At 39.5% G+C, this 27,977-nt stretch overlaps 2 protein-coding genes across 7 annotated transcripts; one reads left to right on the forward strand and one right to left on the reverse strand.

Moving 5' to 3' along the window:
• The first annotated feature begins 3,082 nt into the window (after positions 1 to 3,082).
• On the forward strand, positions 3,083 to 13,860 carry ucmaa (upper zone of growth plate and cartilage matrix associated a). The gene is made up of 5 exons (XM_023264889.3): positions 3,083 to 3,240; positions 5,166 to 5,225; positions 5,320 to 5,412; positions 9,794 to 9,892; positions 13,334 to 13,860. The coding sequence occupies exons 1-5, from the start codon at positions 3,183 to 3,185 to the stop codon at positions 13,420 to 13,422; spliced, it is 399 nt and encodes a 132-aa protein (XP_023120657.2). The 5' UTR covers positions 3,083 to 3,182; the 3' UTR covers positions 13,423 to 13,860.
• Positions 13,861 to 15,706: 1,846 nt separating this feature from the next.
• Positions 15,707 to 27,060, reverse strand: mcm10 (minichromosome maintenance 10 replication initiation factor). 6 transcript variants are annotated; one of them, XM_023264879.3, is made up of 19 exons: positions 26,820 to 27,036; positions 25,122 to 25,161; positions 24,992 to 25,040; positions 24,606 to 24,905; positions 24,290 to 24,493; positions 24,010 to 24,150; positions 23,171 to 23,378; positions 22,900 to 23,065; positions 22,492 to 22,659; positions 20,454 to 20,570; positions 20,116 to 20,312; positions 19,679 to 19,773; positions 18,839 to 18,952; positions 18,064 to 18,537; positions 17,540 to 17,670; positions 17,098 to 17,211; positions 16,334 to 16,479; positions 16,087 to 16,129; positions 15,707 to 15,981 (listed from the first exon to the last, which is right to left on the reverse strand). In XM_023264879.3, exons 3-19 carry the CDS (start codon positions 24,996 to 24,998, stop codon positions 15,898 to 15,900), a joined length of 2,709 nt encoding a protein of 902 aa, XP_023120647.2. In that variant the 5' UTR covers positions 24,999 to 25,040; positions 25,122 to 25,161; positions 26,820 to 27,036; the 3' UTR covers positions 15,707 to 15,897. The 6 variants fall into 6 exon arrangements, with proteins under 6 accessions (XP_023120647.2, XP_023120648.2, XP_054862664.1 ...); XM_023264880.3 differs by lacking the exon at positions 25,122 to 25,161 and having other exon boundaries at positions 26,995 to 27,060; XM_055006689.1 differs by lacking the exon at positions 25,122 to 25,161 and having other exon boundaries at positions 23,171 to 23,375; positions 24,010 to 24,129.
• Positions 27,061 to 27,977: the final 917 nt, after the last annotated feature.

A 27,977-nucleotide genomic window follows, 5' to 3' on the forward strand; every position in this document is an offset into this window, starting at 1 on the left:
CGACTGGCACTGACATCATCAGCAAAGTAAAACATGCAAATTTATAGTGAACTATATTTATGATACTACCATATATGAATTTTCAGCAGATCAACAATTCATTTTTTAAAAATCAGGATTACCATTAATATTGATATATTGCATAACCCCTAGAATATATACCACTGAATGCAAAGAAGATGTAAAACCTGATAAAACATCAGCTAAGCTTGATCAGAAACCACCACATGCAGACATAGTGTCTATAAAAAGTCATCACACTAATTGGAATTTTTCCCCCGTTTTATTGATTTTCAATATTGAATCGTGGTCAATTTACAAAAAAAGCCTCTTTCATGTCAAAGTGAAAACAGATTTCTACAAAGTCATGGCAATTGATTATAAATAACAAATGTAAAGTAAATGACCGCATATGTATCCACCTACTTTAAAGTGACTTGGTGCTAGAAGTCACACAAATATTGCTGTGAATGTGTCTCAGATGAATGTAGTATAAAGACACTTGTGTCTGGAAGGTCCAGTCTCTGGTGAATCAGTACTCCTGACTATAGCTACAACATGAAGACTCAAGTAACTTTGTGAAAAGGCTATTAAAAAGCATAGCTCGGAGAACAAAGACAAGAAAAGTCACTGAATATCCCTGGAAATCTGTTTACAGCATCCCATTCTCAAAAACAGAGTGACTGTGCAATGAAGTTACTTGTGACTGAGGTCACCAAGACACCTATGACTCCTCTGAAGGAGTTACAAGCTAGTATTCATCACCATGCTTCAAAATGTGGAGGGCTGGTTTGTGATGATGTGCAGTGTTTAGTGTAGTGTCTAGTCTGATGGCCGAAAAGCTCAATTTTGGTCTCATCAGACCAAAGAACCTTCTTCTAGCTGACTTCACAGGTGATTGAATGTTGAAAAGTAACCAAGGGAGAAACTGCTAAGGCCAATACTTCCTCCTGTACATACAGACAATATGCATACACACTTATGAAAGCCCATATTTCTACAAATGCACACACAACAAATACTTTCCCTGAGTACAGGTCAATTTACTGCTAAATTGTTCCCAGACTTCAGATCTGTTGTCGTTTTTCAGAGCAAAGTAGCCCGTCGCCTCTGCCCAGTTTCCTTCAGAGGAAACATATTTCAAGTTTCAGTTTTACTTTCCACTGTTGCTTCACATAGAGTTTAATAGCTCGCAGCACATTGCAGCATTAAATACAGGTTAATGGAATATCATGATCATTCATAGCTGGAATGATAATGAAAGGCTTCAGCGCAGCAACAAGATGTTACCTCCTGCACACGCTCTGTCTGCAGGGGAAACATATACACTATGTCATTTACTGTACATGAAACGGTAACAAAGCACAATAGCATGCTTGTTAAATTTAGTGTTATGTCATGGTGTTGTACAACGCCTAGTAAAAGTATTCATCCTCCTTGGATGTTTCATCCTTTTGTTGCCATTATACATGAAATCATGGTCAATATAATTTGGCTTTTTTGACAAGAATTTGCAAAAAACAAAGTCTTTAATGTCAAAGTGACAAAGGATTTTTAAGAATCATGTCAATTAACTAAAAATATATAAGGTAAAGTAAATGACTGCATAAATATTCAGCCCCTTCAGGTCAGTATTTAGTAGATGTGCCTTTGGCTGCAATCACAGCACTGAGTCAGTGTGGATGTATGTCTCAATCAGCCTGAACATCTGGACACTGCAGTTCTTCTCCATTCTTCCTTGCAAAACAGCTAAAGCTCTGTTACGATGCTTGAGGATCAGGAATGAACAGCTCTTTTCATCTCTTGCCACACATTTTTGATTGGATTGAGATCTGGGCTTTGACTTGGTCACTCCAGAACATTCACCTTGTTGTCTTTGAACCATTTCTGTGAAACTTTTGCTGTATGCTTGGGGTCGTTGTCTTGCTGGAAGATAAGTCTTCTCCCAAGTCATAGTTCTCTTGCAGACTGAGTCATATTATCCTCCAGGATTTGCTGATATTTTGACTTGACACAGGTGCTTGCATCACCTAGCTGGACCTCTGTGGAAGGAGGTCAGTCACTTTAAAGGGGTGAATATTTATGCAATCATTTACTTTATCTTGTACAGTTTTAATTAACTGACATGAATTTGTAAAAAATCTGTTTGCACTTTGATATTAAAGACTTTTTTTTTTCAAATTCTTGTCAAAAAGCCAAATTATATTGACCATTATTTCATGGATAAAAGCAACAAAAGGGTGAAACATCCAAGGTGATGAATACTTTTTATAGGGATTGTAGGTGGGGATATCTTGCAACTTCTACACATCAACCAACCAGAGGACTCACATGTGGTATGAGCTGCTACTTGGTTACCCAGGTTTAAGTGTTTGAAGCTTCATTTATGCATAGTAACAACAATGTTTGTTCTTCTTGAACTTATTGGATTCATTTTGTAATAATACAGTGCTGGTACAAGTTTCACATCAGATGTGTTTAGATTTTTATCAATCACAGAGGCATGTGATTGGTCCCAGATCCATCCTACAGCTGGACAACAACCACGAAAAAACAGTCAGAGTCATAAAGAACTTCTGTCAGTGACAAGGAAAAAAAAGGAGCTCTGCAGACAATGACATGTCCTCTAGAGAGTCCTGATTTCAACATCATGGAGTCAGTGTGGGAACGTGAAAAAATGGAAACAACTGGAACAAACTAAATCTGCCAAAAACGGCAGTACGTTCTCCAAGATGCTCAGAACATTTTGTTACCTGTAAGGCACTCTGAAAAACATTGTACCTGAGGAACTACAAAGGATTGATTTTTTTTTCTTCACAGTACTTTGTATGAAGTTAATTGATACATTACTATTAGTAATTACCACTAATTTTGACAGCGTCCACACCTCACTTGTATTCTGGCTTCCATCTAACACCATATCTTGATTTCTTCTTTTAATCCACCTCATCCCATCATTCCTCCACTCCCTCGTCGCTTTCTTCTTCCTTCATCTCCTCCCCTGGGCAATTGAAATTCCAGCTTCTCCCCTCCCTGAACCTTTTTTCCTCCCTCTTTCTCCTCCCATTCCCTCCCTGTCTCTCCCACCTTCCTCCTTCCCTCCCTCATCTTCCTCTCCACTCTCAGTTAGGCTCTGTTAGGTGTGCTGTTAAGTCCTGTAGAGTTTTTGCTTCTTTCTCATCATGTCCTGGACTCGAGTGTTGGTCCTGTATTTCCTCACCACCCTCCTCATCCTCACTTGTGAGTATCTTCTGGGTGTTTTTGAATCTTTAGGGGTGTTAAGCAGAACAGCTTTGACTGTACATAGCGCTGATGCATGTGGTTTTCCTTTAATATGGGAAGAAATATTTATTGTTGTGAAAGTATTTTGTTGCCTTGAACATGACTTTGTGTCTTTTTCTAACTGGTAATTTGTAAATTAAGCGAGTATTTTCAATATGCATTTGCAGTTTTTACAGTTTTGTTTGGAGGGATTCATTTTTAAGAGTTAAAATAATTACTGATTATTGCATCACATGTACAAAGGAAGTGATGCGCATCCAGGTTTGCATCCAAGTAATGTTTTCACAGCTGAGTCAGGCAAACAGGCCCTGTAAGTATTATTTGTTTGGTTTTATGAGCCTAGTAAGCATGATTCTTTAATTCAAAGACTGGAATAACAGCTGTAATTTCAATCGAGGACACCCATTAGTCGTTTTGAGGCAAACCTTAATCTCATGTTTTCACTATGAGATATGAGTGTGGAGGACCAACAAACACTGAGAGGCTCAGACCCATCACTGCCGGATGGGGCGTGGCTCGGATCAAGATGCCAATAACCAACACAAATTTGAAGTGAGCGGCGCAAAATTACAGTGTGAAGGCAGGAATTACTAATTTGTAAACTGCAATTTGTCAGATTTGTTCTCGTTGACAATGAAGTTTGTTTACCCATTTCTAAACTAAGCTGAGTTCACTGGTTTTGCACAGAAATAGACCTAGATAGTTGTCTTTCAGTAAGTTTTTATCCATAAAGTTCAACCAGTGATCCACTGCTAAAAGCTACTAATTCATACAGTGACAATCCTGATTCCATGTAGCCTTTCAGTTTACAGATTCACCATGATTCATCTAATGAAAACTTCTATCAAAGTGTACAAGGTGACATTTGGTGGAAGGATTTGCAACGCTACACAGCTAATTGCTGTGTTTTCTTGATCTTGCTGTCTTTCTGCGACATTAACAGTGATGGAGGAAGTATTCACATGCTTTATTTAAGTACTAATACCACACTGTAAAAATACTGCTATGGAGAAAGATTCTGCATTTAAAATGTTACTAAACTAAAAACAATGAAGTATTTTAATAAAAATTAGAATCAGAAATACTTTATTGATCCCCAAGTGGAAAAATTTTCTTAAATTATTCTAAGCACCCAGTGAAGAAAAATATCCAAAATGTCTGTTATATTATATATGATATAATTAGCTGACTATTACCCATGGATTGATTTAAAAGGAATATTTTTTGGTATAGCTGATTGAGGTGGAGCTCATAATGAAGTATTTTACATGCAGCTACAGCTAATGATTATTTTCATTATGACATAATCTTCTGATTGTTTCCTCCATTAGCTGATTGATTATTTGGTTTGTAAAAATTCCAAAAATAGTGAGTAATGAGGTCACAAGAGCTCTGAACAGGCTGTTGCCAATTTCCTGTCTATTGACTAATTGATTTATTAAATTGTTATAATTTCTTTCATCTCAATTTTAATACAAGAAAAGCACTCAGAGCGCAGTACTCTGCCAAGGCTGCTCAGTCGTATCATTTCTGACGGCTGAAATCTTGAAAAAAGTCATTGCAGAAATCATGACAGACAGACAGACAGACAGACAGACGGTAAAACGTACAGCGATTGTCACATAACTCCGCTGTTCCTTGGCAGAGTAATAATTTCTGAACCATCAGGAGAAGCTACATTTTGTATAGGATGCTTTAGGACAGCAAGTTCCACTTGGCTAACTTGGTGCAAGTGCAGTTTTTATCTATTCAACAGACACATGGTTTTTTCAGATCCCCCTGTCATTTGTTATTGATGAAATAAAAAAAGACAAATCAAAAACAGCATATATTTCCACAGGAAAAAAGGTAAATAGTAAGAGTTTCTCTCCTTTCATCCTCAGTTTCCAGTGTTGTGGAAAGTGCAGCAGTACAGGATGACGCAAAATCAGCTGATCCTCAAGGTGAGGCCTCTTCAACCCCTTCAGACACTTCATGTAACTTCTGCTTCACATGTCCTCCTCATGTGGCCTTGACCTTGTGACCCCTGACCTTTAGGTGCTGCACGTCAGGTGTTCATGCCAGAGTCGGACGCCTCGAACTTCTTCAAACGTCGCACTCGCCGTTCAGTCCGATACTATGAGCTCCAAGGTACGCTGCCCAACATCTGCTGAACACGTCCAGATAAAAACAGAGATAACAGCAACCAGGAGGAGGCTGTTTGTTGGTCTGTAGTAATATGGTGGCTAGATAATTATATCTGCTGCTGCAAAATGCACTATTAATCCAAATTCTGTAAAAATGTAAAGCGTACCTGTCCGTATGCTGGTAGAGAATGAGCAGAGTGGTTGGTTTGTGGTTTGAGTTGGGTATGTTTACCTATATTTGGTGTTATGTGGTTGGTTTCCCCCAACGCTGCCTGAGTGGTTGATGTGGCCACACTGTGGACAGGTTTAAATATTGCAGGTCTGGCCTCTCACAGAGCTGTTCATGTGTGCGAATGTGTGTGTGGGAGTGTTGGTTTACTGGTTTGTGGTTGGACTCGGAACACGATATGGTTTGTTTTGACTGCAAGCTGTGAAAGTTCAACAGAGTGGTTAAAAACTCAAGCAGGTGCACTTTTATACAGTAGCAGCTCTTAAATGTGAATCTGGCGCACACACACACACGCACACACACACACACACACACGCACACACACACACACACACAGAGGCTGGAGGCTGCAGAAGGAGTAACAGGTTACTATGGAGCAGATTCTCTCTCCCTGTCTCAATTTCTCAGTGCAATAAGTTCATTCTTCCACTGCCAGCATCAGCTCAATACACAACACCAACCAACACATCTTTAAACCATCTGAACACACACACTTATGCAAAGGGTTTCATGACAACTTCCCCAACACAGCTGAGTCTCCAAATCAGTTTGTAAGTAGCAGCCACCACATGCATCCATTGCTTTCGTTAACACGAAAGCATTGAAATGACCACATTTGCAAAAATACAGGTGAGAACAGTGATTTCCATCTTTATCTCTTTTCTGCTGGGAAACCCATCAGAGAAGTAAGTGTGACCCTGAGCAGGCCTCCAGAGACAGGATGTGGGTCGCTTCACCTTAGCTGCCCATCGGAGCAATAATCAGGGCGTTGCTGAGGACAAACAGACCCTCATTCTTGGAAAACTATGATTATTACCCTTGCCAGCTTGGTCCATGAGAACCAGTGGCAGCACTGTCTGTGTATGTAGGGGACTTTAAATTTACTGTTCCACTGAGAGGATGCAAAAAGATTGACTAAAGGAAACTGAAAACTACCTCCATTCTTATCAGTATATAAAAGACACACAAATCAGGTATCTGCAATATTTCCAGCAGATGATGGATGGTTGCATAACCTAGTTTGACTTCAGAGCAGTCGTCTATATACATGGCTGTCTTTTTAAAACTCCATATGATTTCACCCATGGGATATTTTCTTCAGAGGTCAAGGAAAACTGGTTAGCAAAAACAAGGACATTAATTTTTAGACATTGTTGAGAGTTTGTGACTTGCCATATGGTTTGTATAGTGCACATCACTTTAGCATGCTCCATGTTCAATAATAGTAGAATAAATGCTAATGACAAAATAATGACAAAAAGAGTCTGTGAAACTCTGTGAAGCTGCACATACACTACCGGTCAAAAAGTTGGGGTCATTTAGAAATGTCCTTATGTATGAAACAAAAACTGTTTCTTCAATGAAGAATTTAATTAATTAAATGAAATGAAATGAATGATAAATCCAGTCTAGACATTGTTAATGTGGTAAATGACTATTCTAGCTGGAAACAGCTGATTTTTAATGGAATATCTCCATAGAGGTACAGAGGAACATTTCCAGCAACCATCACTCCTGTGTTCTAATGCTACATTGTGTTAGTTAATGGTGTTGAAAGGTTAATTGATGATTAGAAAACCCTTGTGCAGTTATGTTAGGACATGGATAAAAATGTGAGTTTTCATGGAAAACATGAAATTGCCACCAAACTTTTGAACGGTAGTGTATGTGCAGCCGTGTTTAGGTCTAGATGTTAACATCAGCAGGCTCACAGTGTTAATATGTTGATGATTAGCAGCAATGATTTAGTTTTTTTTTTAGTATGTTGGCACTTACTAATTAGTGCTAACAACAAAGCTAATAGTGACTGTACAAAATTTGGAAGTATGGCTAGCAGTTGTTGAGATATTTCAGTCTGCACAGTAGATGGATATAGCCTCGAGGTCTGAAGAGTGAGGTCAAAACAGAAGTGCCTTAAACCTGCATCCTTTCTAACAGCCAGCAAAAGGCAACATGAAGTCTGATTGTGTTGTATAACTTTACCTCATGTTTGATTTATTACTTATTCACTAAACAACTGGATTTATGGTCTCAATCTTTAGTTTTAAGTTTCCTTCAATATGGCATGATATTTATTTTGCAAATTATGGATCCAATTTAAATAAAATTGGCAACAACGCAGGGCTGCACAGTGGATTGGTGGTTAGCACTGTTGCCTTACAGCTAGAAGATCCCCGGTTCATGTCTCGGTCTTCCTGGGATCTTTCTGCATGGAGTTTGCATGTTCTCTCTGTACATGTGTGGGTTTTCTCCAGGTTCTCCAGCTTCCTCCCACAGTCCAAAAACATGCTGAGGTTAATTGGTGATTCTAAATTGTCTGTAGGTGTGAATGTGAGTGTGATTGTTTGTCTCTATATGTAGTCCTGTGATAGACTGTTACCTGTCCAGGTGTCCCTTGCCTTCACTCTAAGTCAGCTGGGATAGACTCCAGCCCCCCACGACCCTAATGAGGATTAGGAGGTGTATAGATGATGGATGGATGGTACCAATTTGAATAAAATTGGCAGTAAAGCTGGGTATGTTTTAGGATGGGGCTACAATGTGATTGACAAATCACTACTATATTGCCATGTGTAGTTCCTTTGAGTTCTCAGTCTGATCCCCCGCTCTCACATCCAGTTTCAAAAAACCAAGATGGCAACCGCCAAATTCCAAAGTCAACGTTTCAAAAATGGTATTCCAAAAGTAATGGATTATGTCACATCTTTCCTGTACAGTCTATGCAGCAGATTCATTGCCATCCCCATACAGCTAACATGGCTAATACAAGCCTATTTACAGATGGGCTTGTTTCTGTCTATTTTCTTACTGAAGATTTTTTTTAGATCCAAACGGACCATGAGTCTATTGCCAGAATTCATACACATTTTCTATTCCAAAACTTCAGACTTATTCAGATTAAAATTTCCAAACATCTCACTGGGGTTTTAAACCATATTTGAGTACAAATAGCTACATAATAAATCCAGCTGTAAACCTGTATGTTGCTTCCTGACTATGCCAATACAAAGGTACTGTAGCTCTCACTGATCGGTTAACACCAAACTCAGATACTGTCTGTTCGATGCACAGCACCAGTCTTTTAGTCTCTATTATAAACAAGAACCAAAAATTAGTTAAATAAAAGGATTTTCACATTGTCTATGCAGCCTTGTTTATACAATGAGCACCACCATAGAAATATGGTTTCTTATGTAGAAAAAAACAGTCAGGTCTGTATAACAGTGTTGCCTGCCACACTTCTTGCCTTCCTTTCAGTGACATCAAGCTCACTCAGTGGTAAACAGTTGGGCTGCATTGGCTGCCTGCTCCAAATGCCATGAAAAATACTCTGCTTTTGTTTTTTTTGTTTTTTTAACCAATTCAGACATTTCTATTTTCAGAAACAACAGTCAGAGACACAGACATTATTCCCTACTCGCTTGTCTTTTTCCATCCTTATCCAGAGCTGGAAATCACTCAAATTAAATTCCATCCTTTTCCATACAGCACAGGAATCCTGTTACTGCCAAGGGGAATGAATACAAATATGTCTGGTTAAGTAGTTTACCTCTAAAACTGTATTTTTTGGTGAATGTGTTTACTGACTGAAATGCTGTGATGTAACAAAAAAACACAAGCGAGACAAAAAGGAAACACAAAATGACAAAAACAAGAAACAAAACGACAAAAACAAGAAACAAAATGACAAAAACAAGAAACAAAACGACAAAAACAAGAAACAAAACGACAAAAGTTAGACAAAAAAAAGACAAAAAACAGGACAAAATGGATTGGACCCTCTGGTAGGCCAGTTTTGGCCCACAGGCCGCATGTTTGACACCCCTGATTTAAGGGCTGTAAATCACACAGCTGTAGACACCTAAAGTAACCTAAGGTAACCATGTAAGCATTAATGAAAGCAGAAATATTTAAATACTCTTCAAAACTATTTTTAAGAAATGAAATGATGTTAAAAACTCATGCCAAGTTGACATCTTAAAGGGCTTCCAATATGGCTACCAGATGATGTGTTCAAGGCCATCATTTAACGCTTGAATTACCTTATCTGTTAGAACCAAATCTAGATGTTAGCAGATCTGAAACTCACCTGCTCCTTCTGTCACTGTGTTGAGTATCTGTGAGTGTATACCTTATGTCTTCCTCTCATCAACAGCTGAGCAGAGGGTGAAGATCGCAGCCAGCGAGCGAAGGAGGGAGTATAATGAGGAGCAGAGGAACGAGTACGAGAACTACGTTGAGGAGGACCGTGACGGTAAGACCTGGATTCACCTGGTTCACTGCAAACGTTTCCCTGTAGTCTGTGGTCCTGTAAACAGAGGGGGGAATCGGCACAAAACTGAGAAATAATCCTCAATCAAGGCCTCAAAGGGTTAAAAATAGCATCATTTAATGTAATTGTGCCTGGAGACAGTGAACGCAGCAGATTTTGTATCCAAAAAGTCAAGTCAGCTCATGTTATGGGGAGTGTATCTGTGTTGCACAGTTCAATACTCTGTTTATACAATTTAACCCAGTTGTCGAACAGCTTATTATCTTTAGATTTGTTGGGATTCTTTCTATAATATAATAATATAATATCCACATGACTTATATGTTGATTTGGGTCGATGTAAGTAAAACTGAATTGAATTGAGCTTTTCTGCTGTATTTGGGTCAGATTTGACTTGTATCTAGTTAAAATATTTCATTAATAGGATCTAGTTGTGTTATATTTAATTAAACAAAGCTTCAAATAGGTATATAAACACAACAAAACCAATGGTTATTGCAGTTTTTAACCTAAAAAGAACTGGAGATCATAGGACCTGGGAGATTACATATGTAGAACTGGGTAACATAGAATCCCTTTGTCAAGTTCTCATTACGTGTAACATTATGTGTTCTATTTCAACAAAAGGTTGTATCTTCTAAGTTTCTAACAGGAAATTTCAACTGAAACACCTCCTGTGATCTTCAAAATTCAAAAGAATGTGAACAGCACTGAAGTAAAACTCCGACATGCTTGATCAGGACATAACTAGTGGTAAAATCTGTAGTGTTGTACTATTTATTAACACTTCTGTCTTATTTGTGTCCCATTAAGTCAATCTAACACACACAGTACTGTTCAACTATCTGTGGACATGCTGCTATGGTGTTTAAACATAAAATATGAGGAAATAAATGTTTAACTGGTACTACAAAGAATGGTGAACCTGAAAATAAAGGTTTCCCTGTAGGTGTGCATCTTAGTTTTCCTGCTTGTTTTTGTCAGCTCAGTTCCAACCTCCAGTAAAGGAATCCAAGGTCCTTATAAGCAAGTCTCACTACCTGGCAGCTGTTTTCAGGACACTGCTGGAGGTTGCTGTGTCAATGAATGGGGAGAGAGACATAACTGCAATTTCAGCGTTTACTGGAACATAAAAACTGCATATATAGAACTAAAAAAGCCTCTTGAATGGCAGATGAAACATCTCCAAGAACCAAAGAGAAGCCCAGTTGCTTTTTACTAAGAGCTCTTAGGGTCCATGTAAAGAATTACGAGTCAAATCTTTAAAAGTTTGGTGACGTTGCCCCAAAGAAAGATTTAAAAAGTGTCTTTTTCTTCCACAGCTTGTAGTTCTACTATGCTTGTGCAGTTTCAAAACACCACACTTTTGTTAACAACATGATGGGCTGGATGTTTGCTGGTTCATCTGTTACAAAGCAGGCAAACAGCATTGTGAATGAAGGGATGGGACACGTATAATACAACTGCCATCTCTGGCATTACAAAATTTGATTTAAGTTCATTTAAATGTCCAGTTTTCCCCTCATACCATCCCCGATTGAGTGCAGCATGTATTTGGGATCATAGGAATGACTACAATGCTGTGAGGTCTAACCTGAGCGGAGTCTTGTGGAAAACCCTCAGATCGTGAAGGGAAAAACCTGACATTTACTTCAGTGTGGGTTGTCACGAGAGGACTCGGTGGAAAACACAGCGACAGAGTTTGAGTTTTGATCTTGAATGAACCTCTCGGCACCCACGAGCCTCTGGACCACAGCAGAGTGCCTGAGACTCCACTTCCAATCAAAGCGTCCATTTGTGGTCGACCCCAAGCTGACAATCTTCCCAGCGGTCGCCTGTCAGCTGTCACACAGTTCCAGTCACACTTTCTAAACTAAGATCTGCTAACCATAAAGATGTGACTGGGTTTTATAAGTAAGATACACAGTGTTTTGGGTGGTTTGGGTCAATGAGTTTGTACGGGAAGATCAAAAGCAAAAAACATATATCGTAGGACTTTTTGGACACTTTCTGTTCATTTAGAATGAAAGTGGTAAAATGTGAAAAACATCCTGCAATTTGAACTTGGATACATCCATGATCACTCCAAAATGGTTAACCTCAATGCCCCAGATGGAAAAGCTTAAATTAGCTTTTTTATTTTTAGCACAACTCAGTTATAAATACATCCATATATGTAGTGAGTTACCAAAAAGTGAAACCAGATCCAAAACAAACCAGATTTATTAACTGTTTTACTGCCTAACTAATGGAATTGGCGATAACTTGAGATTTTATGTAGATGTAGCTAAGAGTGATGTTAGCTTTGCTGCCATTTTATCAGCAGTTCATTGACAGACTCATTGTTGAATTCACTATATGACACATATATTTGCAAAGAGTGACTGATATGACTCAAAAGTGTAGCTGTCAAGAATAAACCTATGTGACCTCACAAACACTTAAACATGCACCTACCTAAAATGCTAATGTTAGGTCACTACTAGCATGAAGGAAACTCAAGTTAAAATTCAAGAATTTACTTCAGGATTATCAATTTTATCTTATCTTCTTCCTTGGATAAGGAGAATATGATTTAGAAATAATTACGTTGACATGATGAACGCTGCACAAAAATGATTACCATTATTTGGAATCCTGTTTCAGGTGATGTCATAAATATGAATTGAGTATTCACTGTCTTTGTATCTCTGTTGTGTCTCTGATAATTACTCCGCCAAGGAACACGGAGTTATGTGACGATCGGCGTATGTCTGTCGGTCTGTCTGTCTATTAGCAACATTACTAAAAAACAGACCAACAGATCTGAATGAAATTTTCAGGGAAGGTCAGAAATGACACAAGGACCAAGTGATTAGATTTTAGCAGTGATGTGGCTTATAGTGTGGATCCACGGATTTGTTAAAGATTTATGTATCATTGCAAGATAGCGGCGTCACTGTAACTATGACAACAAGTGAACACTACGTCAGCTGCCTGCTGACGATCACATGATTGTGATCCTACTACAAATCCACCGCTGCGGACTTATCGGGACTTATTCATCGGACATGATACAACAACTGAGCAGTGCTATTCTTTTTGAAATATTTTGCTATTTTATTGCTAAATGCTCCATTATATTCTCAGTTAAGTCGCTAACAGCTAGCATATCTATCTAGTTTATCTATGTTTTTTTGTTGAGAGAGCTGTGAGAATCAATGAAAACAATTAGGCTGCAGATCAAAAAACCAAAATGACACTCAAAATGCTGTCATAAAGCTCTGTTGAACTGAGGACTGCAAAAATGAGGTGAAAATTAGCTCAGTGTTTGATCAAGGTTGGTTTGATTAAGCCCTTTCAGATGCAGGTACTTCTGTGACCCACTGTAAATTTGAAGATATTGATTAGCTTTAATTCAACTTTTTTTTTGGAATTCCACAGAGATTAATGAGAGATCAAGGGAGACCAATGAGCAGCTGCGAGAGTATCACTACGACGGTCTCTATCCTCGCTACTACTGGTTCCACTGAGCGTGCTCCATCGCGTGGATAGCCGAGCTATAGCACCTCTCAGTGTCGCAGAAATACTGCACTCACCTTTACCCTGTACCAAAGGTGATGCCTGACACTCTGAGAGCAAGTGCTAAAGTTATCTCTGTACTTGTCCCAGGTTTTCTTTTTGCTTTTTTTTTATACAACCTAAACTGTGCAATATGATGTCAAACTGTAAAGTGTATTCAAAGTGCAGTTTTTGTAAGTTAAACACTTTGCATGCTTGTTTTTACTGCCTTTTATATTTACATACAAGATATACAATACTACCTTGAGGTACTGTATTAGCAACAATAAATCAGTCTTTTATGTACACGTGCCTGGTTTTGCCATAAGAAAGTTGTCTTTTAATATTTGCAAAGAAACTGACTCCATGTCTTTAAGTTAAATGGACAAATAAAGAGGAGTTTCCAGTGATGTGTTTTGACTCACACTCGTTCTGTCTGGTATTTGGAATATTTAAGGCAGGAAGGTGGTGTGGAATAAGAGAGAAGATGAGGTGAGCTGCAGAAGTCATCAGGCTGAAATGAATCCCACATTCCAGAGTGGAAATATTAGACAGAAACCAGGCAGCGAAGAGACAGAAGAAGGAGCAAGAGAGGGAGGCAAAAAAAAAAAAAAAAAAAGCAGAAACGGGATAATGAGCTCAAATTAAACCCTCAAAATGATGTGGCATGGCACCGTGCACTTGCTAATCACACATCTGCAACTCCAACAAGCTTATTTTATCTCCGTACTGTGATTCCACCTCAAACCTTTACTGTTTAAGGCTGTGTGGACTGGCTTGGAGAACTGAGCGAACGCCTCCTGGCCTCAGCAACCAACACATGGAGAGTGTTAGAGGATGTTTGTGTGCTCAGGCCACCGAGGATTAAATATCCTACTGTTGGAGAATCTGACAGTGTAATGTTTTGTCAGCTTTTGGATGCACAAGATTCATCCTCAGAACTTAGATTGTGAATTTTTCAAATTAGCCTAACAATCCACACAAATGCTCCTTAGTGTGGTTAGCTGTAGGCCGAGGAAAGGGCTCATCCATAGCAGGTCTGTGAAATGCTTCTCTTCTATTCAAGTGTCTCAGTGAGTCAGTTTGCACAAAACCAGGATCCTAAAACTGAACCAGCTAAATGGAATTCAGACATTTTATCATTGCTTGTCCCACTGTGTGTACACTACCTTTCAAAAGTTCGGGGTCACTTAGAAATGTCCTTATTTTTGAAGAAAAAGCATTTTTCTTCAATGACGATAACATTAAATGAATGATGAATCCAGTCTAGACATTGTTAATGTGGTAAATGACTATTCTATCTGGAAACAGCTGATTTTTAATGGAATATCTCCATAGGGGTACAGAGGAACATTTCCAGCAACCATCACTCCTGTGTTCTAATGCTACATTGTGTTAGTTAATGGTGTTGAAAGGCTCATTGATGACTAGAAAACTCTTGTGCAGTTATGTTAGTACATGAATGAAAGTGTGAGTTTTCATGGAAAACATGAAATGGTCTGCGTGACTCCAAACTATTGAACGATAGTGTATCAAATTGTAGTCAGGATGGCATAAAGCAACCTGTCATTGTTATTCAGTCATAATATGAAGAAATGCATGAAATGTTGCTAGAAAGAGCACTCAGTGAAATGCTTAGTAATTCAAGATTTCAACCCGAGAGCGTTATTGGAGGATATATGACTTTTTTTAAACTTTTGTGACATTTTTCAAAATTTTTAATTTTCATGTTGAAATTCAAGGTCAGTGAAGTTACCATACATGGTTCCTTGTTCCTGGTTAAAAAAAAAACAAAAAACACACATTCCAAGAAATGTGTATATCATCACTTAGTACAACTACTCAACCGTAAAATGTGTGAATTTCGTCAACTATCCACGCTTAGTTTTGACGTTTCAACCGCAAATTTAGAAGAGGACCGAGTCACAAGTCCGTCTTTTTCTAACTTTAGAGAAAAGAGAAAGTTTGATACGTTCCAGGCCTCTGCTGATTGGTCAAATGCCACAATGTAGTTGTTCTGCAACGTAGGGTGATCTTCGCTGATTGGCTGGGTGAAAACCACATGCTTGTCAACCTCACTGAGAGGCGGGAGCAACGCCACATCTAATGTATGCGGAAATTACCAAATATAATGACTTGCCTGATGAAGGGCTACCTTAGAAAACATATCTGCCATCATGCTCCACATCTGCACCAGGACGTGTCTGCTCATCTATTCATCAGTACAGTGCACACACTGGCATTTGACATAAAAAGTTGCAAATAATTGTTTTAATCAGCCCAGCATATCGAATATTGCCACAAACATTCAAATCATGATAATCCATAAGAATACATTGTCAAACTTTAAAAACATACTCGCTAGACAGATAAAATAAATGCTATTAAATCCTTAAATTACAAAGACAAAATCCTAAATACACGTTGTTTCCCTCAACAGCCTGAAATCACTTCATGCTGTTGAGGAACTTGGCGTGTTCCTCTCCTCGAGGCTGCAGAAGCTCTCCGCCGATCTTCGGTCCCATTTTCTCCTGCAATGAAATACAAAGAGTGACATCAGGTCTCCTTCCTTCAACAACAATGAGGCAGTTTTCTGTATTTTCAATAACAGGTTATTCATGAGTGAGACATTTTACCTTCAGCATCCCGTCACGCTCCCATTTAAACAGACCACAGTTACTGAAATTAGAAAACATTAGTTATTAATGTGGCAAAAGAGAAACAGAACACGTTGTGTTGTGATGTGAAGCCAAGCTGCTGCCATAAGTTTAGTTTCCACCCAGTGAGATTTAAACTGTCAACCCTCACATGTTGTTTCAGTGTTTCAGAGGGAACCCTGAAAAACTATCAAAGGAAAAGGAGAGGAGAGATTTACAGTCTAACCTGCAGTGTTTGTGTGGCAGTCTGTCCAGAGCGATGGCTCTCTGTCCACACGGACATTTGAAGAAACGTTTCAGAGCGTCGTGCCACCGCAGATCATGATTCTCCTCCACACAGCGGTCCGCCGGTTTGAAGTAGGTGTAACTGCACTGGAGTCACGCAGACAATTTCATGTTTTCCATGAAAACTCACACTTTTATTCATGTGCTAACATAACTGCACAAAGGTTTTCTAATCATCAGTTAGCCTTTCAACACCATTAGCTAACACAATGTAGCATTAGAACACAGGAGTGATGGTTGCTGGAAATGTTCCTCTGTACCTCTATGGAAATATTCCATTAAAAATCAGCTGTTTCCAGCTACAATAGTCATTTACCACATTAACAATGTCTAGACTGGATTTATCATTCATTTAATGTTATCTTCATTGAAAAAAAATGCTTTTCTTTCAAAAATACGGACATTTCTAAGTGACCCCAAACTTTTGAACAGTAGTGAATGTCACAGTGGGAAAAACAACAATAAAATGACTGAATTCCATTCAACTGCTTGAGTTGTAGGATTTTTTTTACCTGCCTAGGGGCTGCGGATGTAAATTAGCATTGTTGCTATAATACAGCATATTTACATCTACTGCTGCCTAAATAGATGTTCATTAATGTGCACTGTCCCTATCAAATAAATAAATAAAAATTTGAAACAACATTAGATTAATTATGCTGGCCTCGTTTTGGTTAAGGGTTTATTTAACTTCGGGCTCAGTACCTTTCTACAGGTGACAGCTCGACACTTCATCTCTCTGATGCCCCTCATCTTCTCTTCCATCTGTTCCTTCTTCACCAGAGCGTTGAAGTAGCGCTCCTGCAGCTGGTACTCCGCCTGATAGGACATTCACATAGAAATATAATGAACTCACACACTTTGCAGTGTTTCATATGTAGAAATAAGTCAGTAAGTAAAGCTGATTTATATAGCAGCTATCACAGCACAAGTCACAAAGTGTTTAACAGAGAGAAACAACATAAGCCCGTATATAAAACAAAATAAAACAAAACAAAGCAACAGTAGATAAAGATAAACAATCATATTAAAAGTAATAAGAACTTTTAGGATAAAGTCTGGTTTAAATAGATCATGTGTAAGGAGTAACAATAAATGACAACTTCAGCGCTAATAGCTTCAATGGCAAACATTCCAGTTGTCATACCGCTTGAAGTGCAGCACCATGGCGAGATTTGGCATTGAGGATTTTTTGAAACTCCTCTGACTGGATGTAGCGGAGCTGATCTCTTTTCTTTTTCTCGGCCGGTTCCTCCTCTTCGTTACTGGATGATTCACCTGCACAGGTAAGTCAAATAACGGGTTAGAAGAGGGAACAACATGACTTAAGGAAAAACAAAATTCTACAATTTATTAACCAAAATAAGCCGATACGTTTCCCCTCAAGTTGCTTTTCCTGAATGACAAACTTCTCTGACCTGCTACCAAGCCTCATATTTATAATCAGTTAGGTTGTTGTTGTGCTTCAGCATAAATGGAGTCTGGCTACTTAAGGAGAAATGCACAGTACTAAACAGTCTGTGGTTCCAAAAGGTGCATCATAAGATGAGTAACTTAATGATAGCTGCTGCAAAGATTATCAGGTGAAAATAGAAAATAACAATGCAGTTATGTACAGAAGAGAATAGAAAGAAGTCTGACTACATCTAAACACATGGAGTGAGTGCGTACCATTAGGAGAGGTCCGATTCTTCTCTACTCGAGTGTTGATCTCACTGCTGTTGCTCCTCTTCCTCTTCACAGCGTTGGGGTCTTCCTTCTCAAGCCCCGCCCCTTTGGCCCTCAGCTTCCTCAGGGCAGCCAGTTTGGCGGCCGATAGGCTGAGAGCGCTGGGAGCAGGAGGCGGGCTTTTATCAAAGAAGAGGATGTCTTCGCCCTCTGAGAAGCCTCGGCCCAGCGTTGGGGTGTGGGGTGCTGCAGGGCTTTGGGTTGCCTTGGGAACCTCTGAAGCAGCTTTCGGGGACATCAGACCGCCTCGGCCCAGTGCTGGTCTGGCGACACCTGAGTTCTGCAGCACCCTTTTCTGGATCTCATCCGCTCTCCGCCGCCGGTTCTCCAGAAACTCCCTCTGCTTCTGCTTCTGCTGCTTTAGCAGGTCTGAGGCTGAGATGGACTGAACTGGAGCTCCAGCTGCACCTTTGGAAACTGAAGATGAACAACAGATTGATGAAGAATATTTGTCAGCTGTAAACATTAGGCTGCCAATCTGGGGCTGCAGGCTGCAAATTCGGTTATGGCAGTGTTTTTTGTAACTTTTTAACTTCATAGAAGAGTTTTTTTTTTTTTTTTTTTTTAAAAAACCTTTTCAATGTTATTTTTACTTAATCTGTGAATCTGACACACAAACGTAAATTTGTACAGAATCTTGAGTTTACAGTCCTTTAAACGAACAGTTCTTTAATATTTAGTCTATCTTGCCAAAGATAAATATGTCCAGGTTGGGTACCTGACTGGCTGCCCTGTGCCAGGTGCTTCTTCAGCTGCAGCGCTCCACGTGTTGGCATCAACATGAGGTCCTTGAAGTCATTTGAGCAACCTGAAATTTCACCAGACTGCATAGCTGAAAAAAAACACATATACCAGGAAAAAAAACTATTAAAACTGTAGCTCAATCAGTGGTGTCTCTCATCAGAACTACTTTCAGGATTATAACATAAGTAACTGCAACATCAGCATCATCAATTTATACTTAAAGGAGAAACAAACAGTTTAGACAACAAATCAAGGAGGGCTCACAGCATAAATTCTTGACATGTAACATTTAATCAGTAAAGAAGCTAGAAGTAGAAAACAATATACACGACCAATCAAGAGTTTAGGGGTCACCCAGGACAATTTCATGTTTTCCATGAAAACTCACACTTTTATTCATGTGCTAACATAACTGCACAAGGGTTTTCTAATCATCAATGAGCCTTTCAACACCATTAGCTAACACAATGTAGCATTAGAACACAGGAGTGATGGTTGCTGGAAATGTTCCTCTGTACCCCTATGGAGATATTCCATTAAAAATCAGCTGTTTCCAGCTAGAATAGTCATTTACCACATTAACAATGTCTAGACTGGATTTATCATTCATTTAATTTTATCTTCATTGAACAAAAACAGATTTTCTTTCAAAAACAAGGGCATTTCTAAGTGACAACAAACCTTTGAATGGTAGTGTACATCAGGTGTCAAAGGTACAAATCAATAGCTGAAGGCCTATTTTTAACCCAGTTCAACAGACTCGTCAACAAGAACATCCAGCAGGATTCAGTCCAAACTGAGAGTGAGTCCTTACCGAGACTCTTGGCCTGCTCGACGAGCTGAGCAGATCCCTTCACAAACATCTTGTCCAGAGTTCTCTGTGCGGGTTTGTTCGGTTTGGATGCAGTCCTGCAAAGCACAGACCAGTTACTGGAAATGTGAGGCAGCTCAGACGCTGGACAGCACCACACTGTTCATGGCTGTGTAAGCTGCAGTTAGCTAGCACAAACTGACTTCAACACACGCTGTTTAAGTGCAAATCCAACTTGAGTCAGAATCCAAACTGGACAGGGTTGTGACCAGTTGACAAACTTTTTCTGTATTATTCCTTATTAGATGTACTTTAGATTTAAAGCGATTGTTTGTAGAATTATGTCTCAACTTCACTGATCTGAATTTGCCTCAGAAACTTTGCCAGTGTCAGGAAAACACACTTGCAACACTAAAGCGACTACATGTAAAGTGACTCACAGTGAAGCAGCGCAGGCAGCTGAAGAAACACCACCGTAGTAGAAGCCGTCCTGACACAGCCGCTCTCTCAGGCTGCCTCCCTTCACCTTCACCTTGTTGGGGGCTTTTCCAGAGAACGAAGATTGCAGCTCAGCCCTCTTCGAGCTCATCTTCTTATACTGGGCCTTGACGTGATACTGGCAGAACTGGCATTCGTACTGCAAACGAGATTTAATGGAATGGCAACATGGATTCACATATATGAGCTGATCATTTAGGGACAGGACTGGCAATGTGCTCTAAATGTTAGAGCGTAATGTGTAGAGAGAAATGTGCAGCCGGACTAAAAATGGACCCACCATGTTGACGATCTGAGAACATGGGTCTCCGTTCTTCTTCATGGCCTTGCAGGTGCCGTAGTCCTGAGCTTCACCCATCAGCAGCACCTTCTGCGGGTGATCCACCGTCAGACTCACCTGCAAAAGGTCAAGTCAAGCTTTTAGTTTCTGAGTAGAGAATCGGCTGACTGTAGGAACAAGTGACACAAAACGCAAAGTATATTATAAACGATGGAAGAAACAACACATCTTTTTCATTTGTTTCCTTATCTCTTTTACACTCATTTTTTTGAGTCATGCTTAACTGACTGACAGAAAATGATTTAGAAACTTCTCTGACGAACAACTAACTATTTTAGTCATTTTTTAAGCAAAGAGACAAACAACAACAACAATAAAAACCCAAAACATTTTCCTAGAGGGAATTTCTTCCTTTCTCAGTTTTACATCATTAGAAGCTGAATATCTTTCATTTCAGACTGTGGATAAGATAAAATTAGCTGTGTGTTTTTCTTTGTATTCGTTATAGATCTATATACAGTATATGATGTAAGTGTAGCTTAAACAGTGGTTAAAAATAATCATTAGTTGTAGCCAAATAAGCAATGCATTTGAAGATATTTAAAAACAAAAACAGATATTGATACTGTGGGAGGTAGCTTGTTTGCGTATGTGTGTGGCTTTCTTGCTACATTCCTCTCTTCAACATCTTAGTTAGTCATGAGATACTGACACTGGCAATCTTACTAAAACCACCAATCTGTCTTCTGCTTTAAACAGCACACACTTCAGCTGCCAAACCAGCCAGAGACAGAAAAATCTTAAAAAGACTCTGTAAAACATCACTAAAACAGGGTTATCTGCACCACAATTGTTGATTTTCGAGAGTAACGAGGAAAGAATCACAAGTTACAATGCGACCTAAATCTAAACACAGTGCTGAGGTCTGTTTTGTAAAATCAGCATCTGAGATGTTTGAAAATAACAAATAAACCAACTTATACTTAAGTATCCCAAATTAAGCTGCAATTTAGGCCAAATTTAGTGTCTGGCATGCAACTATTTTAGCAGATTCAGATTACACTCAACAGTAGATTGTCATTTAAAGGCCTAAAGATTGGAAGAGCCGACTTGTGAGTTGAAGGTTTAATCCTCGGATCTGCAGGAAATATTTGGGTGGAAAAAGTGAAAGAGCAGAGGCCGCCCCACCCTCATTAGCAGCACTGAGGTGCTTTCGAGCAAAAAACCCTTAACCCCTAACAGCTCCAGTGACCAAAAAGTCAGAGTAGCTTTACCAAGCTCTGTAAGAAATATTAATAGGACTACAGCAACAATATGACAAGAAAAGTACTCAGAGAGCGCAGTACTCCACCAAGGCTATTCATTATCCCATATGGACTTGTCAGAAATGCAGCATTTAAAAAAATAATACAAAAAAGCAAAATTTGTTTATTAGTTATTGATGATCAGAAATCACGGCAACATAGAATGTGATCATTTAATATAAATGTACCCACAAACAAAATGACCTTGGACTGAGCACAGACGTGTGTTATGCATGTGTACGTTATGTACGGATACCAAATCATGTGACCTAAATATGTAGCAGGTGGCGGGAATTGATGGGACTCAGAAACACCCCCACAAATTAATCAGTTCTTCCTTGTATCATTTCTGATGGATAAATCCTAACAAGTCCACAGTGGTCGATTTGTAGTAGGATCACAATCATGTGATCATCAGCAGGCAGCTGATGTAGTGTTCACTTGTTGTCATGGTTACAGTGACGTCATGCTGCTATCTCACAGTGATACAGAAATCTTTAACAAATCCATGGATCCAGACTATAAGCTGCATCACTACCAAAATCTAATCACTTAGTCCTTGTGTCATTTCTGACCTTCCCAGAAAATTTCACCCAAATCCATTAGTCTGTTTATGAGTAACGTTGCAAACAGACAGACAAACAGACAGACAAACCAACGCCGATCGTCACATAACCTTGGCGGAGTAATAATGAAAACTGTCCCAGTAGAGTTCGTCCAGACTGTCCACTCACCCCGTCATATCCATCTTTCTGCTTCATGGGGTTTGGGTTGAGGATTCCGATGACGGTGCCCGGCTCAGTCTTCCAGTGCTCCTTGTGGACTTCACCAAAAAGGAGCAGAGACACAAACACTTCCAGGTTATGGAGGTCGTTGAGTTTCCAGATGCTGAAGGTTTTGCCCTGTAGAGAGGAATGTGACAGGAATATAACAGCATGCAGCAGCAGACAGCATCAAAACAGAAGAAAGTAGTAAGCTCCATGAAATACCTTTTTATTAAAGTAACTAACATGTGAGTGACTGTGATGGGTAAGGTTTTCTTCAAATCAGGACAAATAATAATCTATATATTGTCATACATCTGAATATGGAGTAAACTCAACCAGTGCTGGAGACAACAACAGGTCTTAGCGCAGACTTACACTGCTGTTGCTTTGCGGCGTTGCCTTGCTGACCAGCACAGCAAACGTCACCCAGTCGCTGTCCTCCAGCTTCTCCCGAGTCAAACGCTCCGGTACCTGTGAAAGGCGGATCAGGCGGCGGTCAGCCATCTTGCGATCCATCTCACTGGAGGAAACCCGCGGTTTTCTGAAATAGGAAAGATCACAAATTCAGATGGAATCACTTAATGAAACAAACTTCAGGCTTTCCACCAATTTTTAAACAAAACAGACGTCATGCTTGTGTTCCAACCTGAGCCGCAGTCCTGAGTATCTCTCAACAGCCACGTCTTTAGGAAGAGAAGGAACAGAAGCAGGTTTAGACTGTCCTGCTGATGCCGCTGGTGCAGGTCTGTGGTGGGAAGCTGGAGGTGACTGCCGAGGTGCTGAAACCTTACTGGTGCTCTCTACTGGCTGGAAGGAGCTGCCGATCTTTATCTCCACCAGTGGTCCTCTGTCTTCTGAGGGAAATACAGTGAAGGAAATACACTCACACACAAAATGTCCATGAAGCATTCGAAACATTGCTGCAGCATTGATTCTGAAGTCTGCATGTGTAGTGACTTCTAATGACATTATTACTGATTGATTTCTGTATCATTGTGAGATAGCAGCACAACATCACTGTAACTATGACAACAAGTGAACACTACGTCAGCTGACTGCTGATGATCACATGATTGTGATCCTACTACAAATCGACCACTGTGGACTTATCAGGACTTATCCATGGGAAATGATACAAGGAACAATTGGTTAAACTGTGGGGGTGTTTCTGAGTCCCATCAATTCCCGCCACCCGCTACATATTTAGGTCATGTGATTCAGTATCCGTACATAACGTACACATGCAGAACACACGTCTGCGCTCAGCGCAAGATCATTTTGTTTGTGGGTACATCTATATTAAATGACCACATTCTATGTTGCTGTGATTTCTGATCATCAATAACTAATAAACAAATGCTGCATTTCTGACAATGCTATATGAGGCAATGAACAGTCTTGGCGGAGTACTGCGCTGTCTGAGTGCTTTTCTAGTTATTTAAGGAACTCTGATGTGTGCAGGTAAATGCTGAACGGTTCATTTACCTGGTGATGTGCTGGGCTTGGGGTGGTGAGCCACTCTGGGTTTGCGTTTGAATGAGTCAGCATTGTTGAGTTGAGAAGAAAACTCTGAGGATTCCTGGAGCGTCTGGCTTCCTCCTTTGGCTGGAGTGAATGAAGATGTTGCTATAGTCAGAAAACAAGGAGGATCGAAGCACAGTCTTAGTACTTATTCCGCATTTTAAGTTTAAAACCAAACAGCTGCAGTAATCAGTGGCCTTGAGGACTGATCAACCACTGTGGTTGTGAACAACAAAATGTTTACCTGCTTGTGTCTTGGGCTTCTGTGTGGCAGCGGCTGGTTTGACCTGCGTCAATTTAGCGGTTGGCTGTCGAGTCTGTGCTGGTTTGGGTGTCGCTGAACTTCCTGTAGTCCTCACTGGGGTGGATGATGTGGATGAAACCTTCTGACTGGCCTCCAGCTGCTGCTGCAATCTTTGCATCTGCTCCTGCATCCGCCTCAACTCCTCTGAAGAAACAAGAATAATGAGCAAAGACCCTTTACCCAACATGCAGCTGAACAGAATAAAATAGTGCGTTATCTAGAAGCAGATTTAGAGAGCAGCTGCTCTAGCTCAGACCTTGTAAATCCTCTTTAGACTTGTTTAGTTTCTCGCAGGCTTCTTCTCCACTTCCTTTTCCCTCAGTGTCCTCCTCATCATTATCAATGTCATCCACATCTCCGAAGAGATCTGACACTACGTCCTCTGTGGCCACATTTTGCTCTTCCTCCTCTATGCTCTCTTTGTACTCTTCCTCCTCACCATTGTCTTCATCAAACAGGCCGTCCAAGTCGTCTACCTGCTCCTGACTGTCTTGTTCTTCTTTGACACCCTCGCTCTCTTCTAGCAGTGCTGTCAAAACGTCCAGGTCATCTTCACCTAGGAGAAAAAGATATGCACTCACTTATGTGTTGACCTACTCACAAAGCTTTATCCTCATGTGCTTTAAATGTCCTGATACTTACTGTCCATTTTACAGGTGTTAACTGTTCTGAGCTCAGAGGATCTGGTGGCCTATAGAAAGGTGAACAATTTGTTATTTATTATCATTGTGTGAAGAAGTGAAAGATGGACTAATCTGGCAATGAGTCATACCAAAATAAGGCTGGATTTGAATGTCTGGCCTGCACTTGGTCTAGAAATTCAAAAAGACACTTGGAAATGAAAATCAAGCTTTTCATTATTAAACTGACTTGTGCAGCACAGTATAAGTCTTGCAGAAAAGCTGGTGCGCAATAACTATGGTAAGCAACATCATGTGTTGTTCTTTCATAGATACGTAGCAGTTGTGTTGTACTGGGAAGCAGGTTTTGATCCAAATATGAACAGTTGAAAATGAAAAAATAAGGTTTAAAAGTTAGTACTAGATCTACTGATTAGGGATGAATCATTTGGAAAAAATGAGGACAACCTTCAGTTCAATTTTCACTTTGTAACAGATTTGACCAATACAGTGGAGCATTACTCCATGAGACACTATCAAATGTGTGTCTTAGTCATGTGAAGGAGACCATAAATTTGTGAAACCATTGACACAACAGTTTAAACCCTGGGTCACATGCTGCATAACATCTATCCTAAACTCCAGCATTTGCAATGTCATCTGCATTCAAATCAAGACTTCATTTTAAAATCAGTAAAACGTCCAGTACTACTACTGACAGAGGAGGCGAAAACCTGATTCATGGGGAAAATGACTCATTTACTCTATACCATGATCTTACTGCAGCTTTAGTTTATTTCTTTTTTCAGCAAACTACTTTTATTCCATATTTCATGGTTAAGTTATTCACAGTTGTACTGTGCCCTGCCCTCCGTTGTACAGCGGTTTTCAGGCATTCAGGAACTTTTGGCACCCATCGCAGAAGTTTTAGGAAGTGCAAAAGGAAAGTCACCAGTACCACAATGATAGGAAGTGAGAATATCTCATTTTAACCAGTTTCATTTACTCAAGCATATTAGACATTTTTGTTGATCTAATTGTGAAAAATAAAATAAAATGTATAAATTTCTGTCACACAGGTAAAATAAACTCATTGCCCTTGCAGTCTGATCATACTTGATGTCATACACAGACACTACTCAAAAAAAACCCTGTGTTCTTTCATTTTGTAATATTTACTACTACAATTAATCTTAGCATTTAGCATTTAATCTCAATATTTTCCTGTGTTCCATGCACTAGTTTTTGTTCTTATCTGTGTTGAAACATGTTTGCATAGTGTTAAACTGTGGTTTTCATTGTTTAGCATGTACTGCTACTGTTTAGTTTCTCAATGGTGAATGACATTTTTAAGTATTGTGAGTTGGATCTTCTTTCCCTAGTAACTTCCTCAGATTCTTCTGTTCTATAGGCGAGTATTTCACTGTTAGACTACAAAACAGTCTAACATGATAATACACAGTCAAACATCCGCCTTATTTTACACAACTGTTTACTTATTAAACTGTTATAGTGAGGCTGTGTAACACTGATACACAGCAACAACACTGAACACTTTTTTTAATGTATCCAAAAATAAGGAGATGAGTAAATTATTAAAGTTTGTCTCAGACGATGTTATTTTTATTATTATTATTATTATTATTATTATTATTATTATTATTATTTGGTTCATCGGGTCCATTTAAAGCACGACAGCAGTTTACACCGTTACTGAAGTCATAAATGTCCACATTAGAAGACATTAAAACAGCTTCTTTGGCGAATATCAAAATGAAAAACAGAAACAAAAACAGCTTCCCTCTGATTGATTTCTGACACAGTGGAAGATAATGAAACAGACCACTTACCTCAGACTCTAATAGCGCAGCTTTGTGTCAGTAGCTGGTGTTAACGTTACTTTGCCGGACCTTACAACCAAGTCCAACCTCGCAATATAGTATTTATTGTCCAGTAGTTGACGCTAAGCGTCTCTTTGTACAATTCGTTCTGTTATATTTGCTGAAAACGACCCTTTTGGCCTACCTTGTAACGTTTTCCAGCTCCACTCACAGTGAGGCACAAAATCTAAACTGGCGCTAAACGAAGGACCCCGTTGTGTTGTCAAAGGGCTGATAGGTGCCCAAACATTTGCCTGACTAAAAAAAGGATTTCTATGTCGTAGGTTGGCTTTAAGACCAAAAATTTGAGAAGTACATTTTTTTAAAAGTTTTTTTTATATGAGCCAAACGTATATAATATCATACAAAGCACTTTGGTATTTATTTTATTGCAATTTTTGTCCACGGAGAACCGAGGAGCCTAAAAAGCTCCTCTTACTGGACCCATCAGTTCTCTTGAAAAACTGTCATCAGCATTAGAAGATCCAGTGGAGCTCAGAGCACCGATAGAGGGAGAGGAAGATCTGAGTTTTTAGAGCTGCAAGCAAAGTCATTTAATTGTTCTTCCTCCTTTGTGTCACCATATAATCTGAACACAGAAACTGATCAAAACACTAATGCCCCATAGCCTGAGTGTCAACCTTACAAGATTGGCAATAAGTCTATTAATGAATTCAAATAACAATTTTACATTTGTTCTTTACTCGCTCCCAAAACCGTTCTAGCAGCTGAAGGAATAAAACTGAAAGCGTCTGACAACCATCACAATGAGACTAAATGTGAGATTCGTCTCATAATTAGTCATTTTGTGAGCAGCATGAAAGAACAGCATCTGATGCATGATGATATTTAAAGTGACTTTTGAATCTAAAATAAGGAAACCTACATCTACACAGCTGATAGACGAAGGGACAGGGATATTAATGAGCAGATCAATCACCTTTTCACACAGTCTGCATGTTTTTGCAGCTTTTCCTTTGTCACTTTGGCTGCAGCAGCTGTGCAGTTTTCAGCCTGGATGACATTTTAAACTTCTCATGTTGGTTCATGATGATAGTTTGTTCCTGTCAGAAATATCTGAAGTTGTATCCACCGACCTGTAGCGTTCCATACCACATGAGAGTCAGC

The sequence above is a fragment of the Amphiprion ocellaris genome, chromosome 21 (genome assembly GCF_022539595.1).
Source record: "Amphiprion ocellaris isolate individual 3 ecotype Okinawa chromosome 21, ASM2253959v1, whole genome shotgun sequence".
Classification (NCBI taxonomy): Eukaryota; Metazoa; Chordata; class Actinopteri; family Pomacentridae; genus Amphiprion; species Amphiprion ocellaris.